This window comes from Vicia villosa, unplaced genomic scaffold (assembly GCF_029867415.1).
Source record: "Vicia villosa cultivar HV-30 ecotype Madison, WI unplaced genomic scaffold, Vvil1.0 ctg.000573F_1_1, whole genome shotgun sequence".
Classification (NCBI taxonomy): domain Eukaryota; kingdom Viridiplantae; phylum Streptophyta; class Magnoliopsida; order Fabales; family Fabaceae; genus Vicia; species Vicia villosa.
This window is the reverse complement of record NW_026705262.1, coordinates 604,536-615,099: the sequence shown is the minus strand read 5'-3', so window position 1 is coordinate 615,099 and position 10,564 is coordinate 604,536. Positions and strand designations below refer to the sequence as shown.

Sequence of the window (10,564 nt, the reverse complement as noted above, 5' to 3'; positions counted from 1 at the left end):
TTGCGTTCTTAAATAAATTTGAAATACTATTATATTTCATATATAAAGGGATGCAAACATAATGTCCATTAAACTTCTTTTAATCTTATCCTTATCAACTTTTTTTGCATATATTTCATACATAGAATATGATAAAATATACAAATAATACATGTTGATTTTTCTAAAGAATTAAAAAGAATATATAATGGTTTGTAGGTTTTGTAACATAATGCGGTTTGGTTTGGTTTGATTCGGTTTGTAAAATATAAACTGCAAACCAATGGTGATTCTATAGCCCGGCGAGCCCGGGCACGCGTCCGGGCTCAACCCCTATTTTCTTTGTATTTCCCCTAATTTAATAGTCGAATTCTAGACGAAATTAGGGGCAAAATTAATAAAAAATAAGGGTGTGAAAACTAAAATAGATGAGTACCTAATGGTCCAGACACGCCCAACCTTATTAATTATATATGAATTATAACAAAAAAATTTAAAAATTAATTATGCTACAGTGTTATAGACCGGCTGGTGTTTCATCTTTCCCCTCTTTATCTTTAACGATTGGTGTTTCATCTTTTCCCTCTTTGTCTATGACGGTTGGTGCTTCAAGATATACATATTTAATCATTATTATTAAATATTATAATAATAAGAGTTTTATATTGTTGATAAAACTCCAATCAGCTAATTATCTTCTTAGTCTTTTTTTTTGAATGATACCATTTTCATTTTTTAGTCTTCTTGCAATTTATGCTTTCAAAATTTTATAATTGATTAGACCTTCCCTAATTTTATAATTTTTTTTACTTCTTTTCTATTATAATTTTATAGCGACATTATAATTTTCCATATATTATAAAATCAAACAAGAAATCATGGGCGTTTAAGTTTAATTAAAAGGTAAGAGTAATACAAACTGAAATGTATGAACATGATGAGTTTTACTATGTGGTCAAATTAGAGAGTTCAAGCAAAATTTATTTGTCAATATGAGAAATTATCTAAGTTTTCCACATAATAAATAACATTAAAATTTTTGGGGTTTTTTTTAAGAAATAAGTTGAAAATGTCCAACTATTATTTTGTTAGCTTTTGAGGGATTATATTTTATGTCCCTCATTTTTTATTTTCTTTTTTATTGAATAAATTATCTTTAATAAAAATAATATTAAAATTAATTTATAAGTAGATTTATAGTTATAAAATAAAATAAATGCATAATAATTTGAAAATTCAACTCAAATATAGATATTTTAATAAACCAATATAAAAACTAAAAGGGAAAAAAAAACTATTTGAATTTTTAGAGTTTTTTAATTTCCTCAAGGGCACACACGTTTACAATTGAACATTTACTATTGTTCACTATAAATAGATCTAACAAAAACTAAAGACAATTGGAATACTCTTTATTTCCTTATCATCTTTTTTTTAGAGTACAAGTTAGAAAAGGCAAGGTACTCGAAATCATGGGTGGAGCTACAGCCCAACGAACCCGAACACACGTCCGCGCTCAACTCCTCCTTTCGTTGTATACTTCCTATTTAATAGTTGATTTTTAGACAATACCAGGAGCAAAATTAGTAATTTTTAGACAAAATTAAGGGGAAAATCAGTAAAAATATGGTGTGAAATTTTTGGACAAAATCAAGAGATTTTTTTAGATAAAATCAAGAGCAAAATTAGTAGAGACATGATGTAAAATTAGTAAAAACAAGGTGTAAACTTTTTGCCCAGACTCTCAAAATTTCTGGCTCCGCCACTGCCGCAAACCGAAGCAAACCATGCGATTTTGTTAGAAAATGACCTGAATTAATCCAAACCAAATGCGATTCTTGTGGTTTTCGGTTTGGTTTGGTTTGCGGTTTTCTATTGTGTCGGTCCGGTTTTGAATATCCGTGGTTAACATTGAAAATATGCACATATAAAAAAAGAAAAATGCACTTAATTTTAAATAAAAAAGAGCCTTAATAACTCATAGTAAGTTTGCATTAAGATTAAAAAGGATTCAAACTGACAACGAACAAAACTAACATGATAAAATAACAAAAAATGTAGTTCAATAACAAAGTTGTTTAAAGTGTAATTTTCTCTCACCCGTAACTAGCCTTTGTTGTTGCTTCATTCTTTCTTATGCTTCAAACTCCTAATCCAACAAGTTAAGAGAAACTATGATAAAGACTTAAAGAGAAGCACAACGGACAGTCTTTATAAAATTTGTGAATTGCAAAGCAAAAATGTTTTGTGACATTAAATACACACTTACGGCATGAACCACACGAGCTACTTTGTTGATTACTTCAGGGGTATCCCTAACAATAACAGTGCCTTCCAGCTGCAACAGTTGAATTTGAATTTAGTCATAGTCACAGTTGAAGTAAACAAAAAAAAGTACCGCGACCAAAATTGCACCGTCATGGCATAACAAGCTTGAAGCATTTCTTAATTGCCATCATATAGTATAATACATAGCTTTGAATAAAAAATACAAAAAAAAATGAACTCGATGAAACAAAGAAAAAAAAGTATATCTTAAAAAGGAAAATTGACGAACCTTTTAGGAGTAATGTCAGTGAAATTTGAGAAAGAGGAAAAGGGAAAAAATTAGAGTTTTAGAAGACTAACCTCTTGAATTTCCTTAGAGAGTTTCCTTGTTCTGGTTGCTTTTTGGTGTGTTTTAAGAGCTATGTTTTTAATTTGTTCCTTTTTCTTTTATGTTTTGTGTAGGGTTTTCAATTTCGGTTGGAAGAAGAGAGGGAGACGACTGCTTTTGAGAAACTGATACATTTGGAATTAGGGAGAAATTAAATTATAGTATTTTATAAAGAATATATGATATGTTTCGCTCCTAAATCATTAATTCAAAATTAGCCCAGCGACAATTCTATTTATTTTGGTAGCGTTAGGTCTCCACCATCCGCCAATTTTAGTTTCATTGTTGTATTTAAAAAAAAAGTACACAACAGTATCGAACACTAGATATCTAACTTATTGAAAAATTGTTCTAATTGTTAGAATAAGATTTGTTCTGATCAATATTCTTATTTTGATGATAACATTATATATGAATTTTGTATAAGACAATGTGGTACTCTAATCCTTTACATTTTCCATTTCAGGAAATACATAAAGAGTATGCACAATTCAGCGCTCAGAAGCACTGACTCAAAAGGTTCTGGATGGCTACATCAGAACATGCTCTGGCAAGACATCAGAAGATGGTCAAGCAGAATCAGAACATGGGCTATGAAGCATCAGAAGAACATGAAGTCAGAAGCAGAATCACCGATGTTTTGAACGGTATCACGCTCAAGCACTTCAAAGTCAGAAGACAAGAAGATGCTCTGCACCAAGCTAAATGACTCTGATATTCAAACGTTGTATATACAAATATGAGTTCAGAAGCAAGTACAAGATGACAGGCTATTAAGTTTAATCTCTGACTGACAAAAGGAATGTTATAAGCTACAAAAGGCAAAGTGAGTAAAAGCAACAAAAGCATGACTCGAGGTAGTTGACAAAAGAGTGAAACATTAAATGCAGCGTTGTACTATTCACGCAATGCATTAAATGCAACCTAACGGTCATCTTCTCAAATGCCTATAAATATGGAAGTTCTGATAAGAAGCAGCAAACTCAACTCTTGCAAAATACTAAAACGCTGTCAAAATCAAAGCTCACGAACTTCATCTTCAACCTCACAAACTCTTGTAATATTTAGTGAGTGTTAAGCTTAGAACTTAAGATAAATATCACAGTTGTGATTATAGCTTTCTTAGAAGCAATTCATACTCTTGTAAACATTATTTTACATTGATTGTAAAAGGTTCCTAGAGTGATCAGTGAGATCAGTAGACTCTAGAAGACTTAGAGGTTATCTAAGTGGTGTATTCCTAGAGTGATCAAGTTGTGATCAGTATACTCTAGAAGACTTAGAGGTTATCTAAGTGGTGTTTTCCTAGAGTGATCAAGTTGTGATCAGTATACTCTAGAAGACTTAGAGGTTATCTAAGTGGAAAACTATTGTAATCAGATTGATTAGTGGATTAAATCCTCAGTTGAGGTAAATCATTCTAAGGGGGTGAACTGGAGTAGTTTCGTTAACAACGAACCAGGATAAAAATAATTGTGTTTATTGTTTTTATCTTAAGAGTTTTTAAAGTCACACTTATTCAAACCCCCATTTCTAAGTGTTTTTCTATCCTTCACTAATTTTGTCATTGAGTGATGTTTGATAGTGATGAATCTGATTACAAGTTCTAGAAGTGATATTCGAGCTTTGTTCGACGATGAAGTGTGTTACTAGCAAACATTATGACACTCAGGTCAGTGACGATCATATATTGAGGTTTTAGGTTAGAATAGTGTGTCTCTAAGACTAATTTATTATATGTCTTTTAATTAAAGTGAAGTTTTAGGATTTCGATCAATCTCTATAACCTTTTTTGGGAGACACCTTTCTCAAGAAATAAATGTTATTAAATTATATGACTATTACATCTAATGACCCATAATTGTCAAACAACTACAACGAATATACTTTTTAAATTTCGCCTATCTAAAGAATTCAGATGACTAAAATTCTTGTGAGTTGGACAATGAATAAATCAGAATAATTGTATTAAAATATGTTATTTATTTATTACTTTAAATTTATAAAATTGATTATATATTACTTTACTTTATAAAATAAATTAGTTTGACTTTATTTTAGAAAAAATATATTAAATTAAGTAAATATATAAATGAGTGTGGATAATATTTAGTTTTACTTTATTTGTAAAACAAATTTGTATTTTATTTAGGGCTGTTCAAAACCAAACCAACCTAATAGAAAACCGCAAATTAAACAAAATCAAATCGAAATCGCGAAAAATCGCATTTGGTTCGGATTAGTTTGGGTCATCTTTTAACAAAACCGCACGGTTTGGTTCAGTTTGCAGTTTGTATTTTGTAAACCGAACCAAACCGAATCAAACCGCATTATGTTACAACCTAAATTTTACTTAACTCACATTCAACCCAAACTTAAACCTATTATACCTTAGCCTTGTGATTACCAACAATTTTCTCATCCTTACACATATACCTTGAGTCCCGATCTTCTCAAATCTCTAATAACATTATTGCACCTTCTTTGCCACATACATCTTCTTTCTTCTTATATAATCTCTACTCTCTTATATTCTTTCTTTTTCACCTTCTCATTTTTATGTAAATGTTCCGTATTTCAGTTTCGTTTTTATCGCACATCTTTTTCTTTTATCTCTCAACACTTTTTTTTTCTTTTTCACCTTCACTAATCTCTTGTCACTTTCATTATAATAATTTTTATATTATTTTATGTTTAATATTTCACTTTTGTCTAATTTAATTTTTACATATTAAATGAAAAATTATTGTCAAAATATGACGAATTTTGTTGTTATTTGATAGTGTATGAATGTCTAAATACAAAATTATATTGTCATATATGTGTATGTATCAATCAATAAAATATTTGTAAAAAACTGAACCAACTGAACAGAACTAAACCGCATTAGTTTGGTTTGGTTCGGATTTTTTTAAAAGCCAACCAAACCAAACTAAACCGCACAATTTTTTCTCTTAGAGTTCATATAATTTTTTTCGTTAAAACCGCCCAAACCGCACCACGAACACCCCTAATTTTATTTATTCAAAGTACCCCAACACTATACATATACATACCCGAAACGTTCGTGGACAGTAAAGAGAAAAAAGAATCGAAATATTCATCTCAATTCTCACATACTCTAATCTTATTTTTCATACATTCTACATGCTTCAATGGGAACTTCACTTCTTCTTCAACCCAACGACTCATCTTCCATCGTCACACACCCTAACTCTAACCAGAGTTCCCGGAGAAATCGGTTACCGACCACCGTGAACCCTAGCTCGCAGGATGGAAATCGTACCCACTCCGGCGGTGATCGAAACTGCACTGTGAAACACCCTGGATTGAATCTTGTGATGGGTCAGGTGAAGATTCTCAAGAGAGGAGAGAAGCTGAGTCCTGGCAATGTGATAAAGAGTGAGGGTGAGGCATGCTATGATTCGATGTTAGGATCAACTGATAGGTTTGGTCCAGATCCTCAGACGATGAAGAAGGAGGTTAGGGTTCATGATTTGATGGAGGGACTCTATGCAGGACTGACTGTTTGGTCGCCTCCGCCGAGTTCGGTTCCGGTTCCGGTGTTTCTTGGGATGAAAAAAGGGTCTGTCAGTGATGATTTTATGGTTTCTTTGTTTAAGTGATTCTGTTGTTATAGATTTAGCTTTTGGGGTCTGAAATAGAGAAGGGTTTTAGCTAAGTTTGGATGGATAGTTAGTCTTTTTAATTGAAATGTTTTGAAATTAGAATGCATGCCAAAGAGGTTAGGTTTAGGTTTAATTTATAGTTTCATTATGAAAAGAGAAGTAAATTCGTTGTGCTGTTGTGCTTTGATCACTTATACTCATGTATTTCTGATATTTAATCCAATAAAACTTGATACTTTGCTGTTATTATAATATCTTTTGAATCGATGACCATCGATAGATACATGATTACGAGTGAATTAATAGATGTACACTTGCAGGACACGGAAAATGAGCTCTCTATTTTACTTTGTACCAAAATTATGAGTTTTCATTTGATGGCAATGTAAAATTAATACATTGAATATCCTGGTTATCATTCTCAGGAATGTGATTTTTATTGTTTGAAAGTAATACATTTGGGTTTATGAATGAGTTCAACTCTTTGCAAGCATGAACTAGGTTTGGAACAATTACTATACTTCATTGGTGTTGAATAGGTTTGGATTTGTGAAACTCTGTTTTCTGGTCTAGCAAGTGAAGTAAAGTTTTGTGTCTTATTATATGTTCTTAACTTGCTGGATTTTTCTAATTTGCTCAAGTGATCTTATCTTATGGTGTCACAAGCATGGAGTTTGAGACTTTAATTGTTTCACAGTTTAAGTTTTAGAATTTCTATTGCTTGTCTCGGTGCCTATCTGGGTATGACTGCTAATCTTTTCTGTTACTGTAAGAGCTGCAATTGATTATGTTCAATAGGGTGTGACAGGAGAAAGAAGTTGGTGAAAAAACTGATTAAAAAAGAGAGATATAAAGAGATAGCTATTTTATCGTATTTGCAGTAACTTAATTCCTTTCTGGGCTAAGATTGAGAAAGTCAAGCAATGAATTTCGGTTGTGTTAGAAAAGTAAGTTTTGTTTAGAATACTTGAGCATTACAATTATTATTTATCCCCCCAAGTGTTCTCAATGTAAACTTATACATAGACACATCTTTCTTTACATTGTTGTGCTCAATGCTCTCATTACAAATAAATTGTGCAAATTACCAATTTAAATCCTTTATCGTCAGGCAATGACGACGATCTTGGATGTAACATCTTTTATTCGTGTAATTTATTTCTGTAATGTAAGTTTGATGGTAGGAACTGAACTGAATTAGAACTCGTCTGCAGGTAGTATCAGTTTCCAGAACCAATGCTTCTTCCACATATATGCCATCTCTTCAATGGGAATACCTTTGGTTTCAGGCAAGAACAGCATAACAAATACGGTCATGACGACAATCCAGCAGGCGAAAAAGAGAAAGATCCCAAACTTCAATGCGCAGAGAAGACCAAGGAATGCTTGAGCAATTACGAAAGTAAACAGAAGGTTTACTGCAACTGTGATACTCTGCCCTGCTGAACGGATTTCCAATGGAAATATCTCGCTTGGAATTGTCCACCCAAGGGGCCCCCACGACCATCCAAATGCTACAACAAAGAGACAAACCACAACTACTACCAATATTGAATAGCCTCTCGACAGTGCCTGGTTTTCCCCAAACTTGAGCCCTAGAATTATTGCAACTATAGTCTGTTCATGTGAAAAAACAAAAATAAAATAAGTTGCCATGCATTAGACTAATTCATGTAGGATTTTTGTTTGAGAAGTATATTTTTCTTACCTGACATATGATCATTTGTATTCCACCGCTGATGAGAAGAACTCTCCTTCCCAGTCTATCAACTGTTGCAATGGAAAGGAATGTCGAGCAAGCAAGAACGCCGCCGGTCAAAGCTGAGGAGTAGAGGGAAGCATGTCCGCCGAATCCCATACTTTGGAACAGCACTGGAGCATAAAAGAGAATGGAATTTATGCCAGTCATGATCTGTGAAGTTGGCATGACAATTGCCATAACCAACTCCGGTCTATACCTTTTCTCAAGGATGTTACGAAAAGGGTGCTTTATCGAGTTCGCCAACTCACTTGCATCAACCATATCTTCAAACTCTGCTTCAACATCGCTAGTTCCTCTGATTTTTTCTAGGAGTTTCCTTCCTTTTTCTTTCATTCCACGTTCTATTAAGCTATTTGGAGTGTCGGGAAGAAATATTCCTCCTACCATCATCAAAAGAGCCGGTACTCCAGCCAAGCCTAGGGACAGCCTCCATCCCCAAGGTCTAATATTCTGTGTTCCGAAATTCACCATGTTGGCCGCGAAAATCCCAAGAGTTGTTGCCACTTGAAACATCATGTTCAATCCTCCTCGCAGGTGTGTTGGCGCCATCTCTGATAAATAAAGCGGAATTGCCTTCAAAAGAAGCATGAGTGGGAGTAGCTCAAGTAATTTGTCAAGTTTAAGGTATTATCTTCTAACTCAAACAAAGATTGTTTCCATCATAAATACTATCTTTCATTTCCTGTACATTTTATGAACTAACATCAACCATTACATTATTTATTAACAATTAACACTAGCACCCTTCATTGTGTTTGTTACTTTGGATGATTCCAGGCTTTAAGAAGGAAAAAAAAATGTTAGTTTCATCCCTTCATCGAAATATAACAGTATTTTAAACCAGAAAAGAAAAAAAAACTTCTAAGAAATGATCATCAAAGGTAGAAAGTGAGACTTGAGATTGAGACATTAGTCTAAGGAATGATTATCATAAGATAGGTAGAAAGTGAAACTAGAGACATTAGTCTAACCCTTCTAAGGATTGATTGTAGAGTATAAAAATATGTTATTACCTGATTTCCAAATCCGATGCCAATGCCGAGCATAACACGGCCGAGTATCAGCATTGCTAGGTTACCAGCTGCAGCATTCAGAATTGATCCAATGAGAAAGCTGACACCACCAATAATGATGCTTATCCGACGTCCATACTTTCTGGTAATAGGAGATGCAACCAGAGATGCAATTAAACCAGCAACGTAAAGAGAAGACGTAAAGGCCGCGAGTTTCTGACTGTCGTATTTGCAGTAGTTATTTTCCTTTGCATGCTTTTTTTGCATGTATACTTCTGGGAAGAATTGTTCAAGGAAGTCATCCATGGAAGTCACCCCGCCTGTTATAACCATAAAACATACATCACAAAAAATATAAACACAAAAACACTGATCAATAATTGGAATAGATCAAACTTTCTCCAACATCTTAACCTAGTAAAAGCTATTGAAATAAAGTAACAAATCAAGAAGGATATTCTAGATAATCGAATTGTATCTTATTAATTATCGTATTATTATATCAAAACGCAACGGCGTTAAAACTTTTAAGAGAGATCTTTAATCTCTGTATTTGCATGCAGAGAGGATGGCGCGGAGTAAACACAAAAATTGAAACATGATACGAAAATGTTATGGATCTGTTGTCTGAAATTTCAAATCTTGATCTCCTTAACCAGAATATTCCTGTCATGCAAATTTTAACGTTGGTACAATAATATTCCCCTTTTCAGTATCATTCTTATTTAACCTTTCAACCAGAACAATTTTTACAACAGCCTAAAAAACATCGAAATCAGACAGAAAAAAGTAATACTTTTTTTATATGATTGAGATTAAGGAAGAAGAACCTGAAATTCCGACATCATATCCAAATAATGAGCCACCAATAGCCGCAACAATGCAAGCAATGATAACATAAGGAGTAACTCTCCCTTTATAAAGATTTGCCCTTTCCTTCCCTACAGAATCTGTTGTAAAACCCCCACCTGCCATTTTCTTGATTCAAACAAGAATGAATGCTTTTCTTCTTCTTTTTCTTTCTTCAGAAATGAAAAAATATCACTGTTCCTATAAATTTCTCATCATTTATAGTGTGTTAAATAAAGTCAACCAAAAACGATAAAAATAATATATTTTAGCAAAATGGTCCTAAAAATAATAATGTTTGTCTCTATCTATATCTGCACTCGTGGCATCAGTCGATGGAATTTATTGTTTTTCTTAGTATAGCTGCTCAAGAAATTGTTTCCCTAGGAACATGTACATACATATGTTAAATTTAAACAACTCTTTTCTTTGGTTGAAGTTTCGTGACACTTAAAAACACAAACTCATTACCAGAATATATAATAAACATGCAACCTAATTTTGTGCTATGTCATTTGTTTTGTTAGGTAATTTCAGTTTTCGTTTGGTTGGTTCACATGAATGGAAGACCTAGTCTTTTGTAACTTCTTCATGTTTCCTCTTACTGACCTGGTCTTTTTTGTAACTTCATGTTTCTTGTATCATATATTTGTAAAGATATTTTAAGATTCAATTT

General features: G+C 32.8%; 1 protein-coding gene across 1 annotated transcript; it reads right to left on the bottom strand.

Annotated features, from left to right (window-relative positions):
- Positions 1 to 7,198: 7,198 nt before the first annotated feature.
- On the bottom strand, positions 7,199 to 10,228 carry LOC131629511 (sugar transport protein 7-like). The gene is made up of 4 exons (XM_058900295.1): positions 9,870 to 10,228; positions 9,040 to 9,359; positions 7,973 to 8,599; positions 7,199 to 7,881 (listed from the first exon to the last, which is right to left on the bottom strand). Exons 1-4 carry the CDS (start codon positions 10,012 to 10,014, stop codon positions 7,462 to 7,464), a joined length of 1,512 nt encoding a protein of 503 aa, XP_058756278.1. The 5' UTR covers positions 10,015 to 10,228; the 3' UTR covers positions 7,199 to 7,461.
- Positions 10,229 to 10,564: the final 336 nt, after the last annotated feature.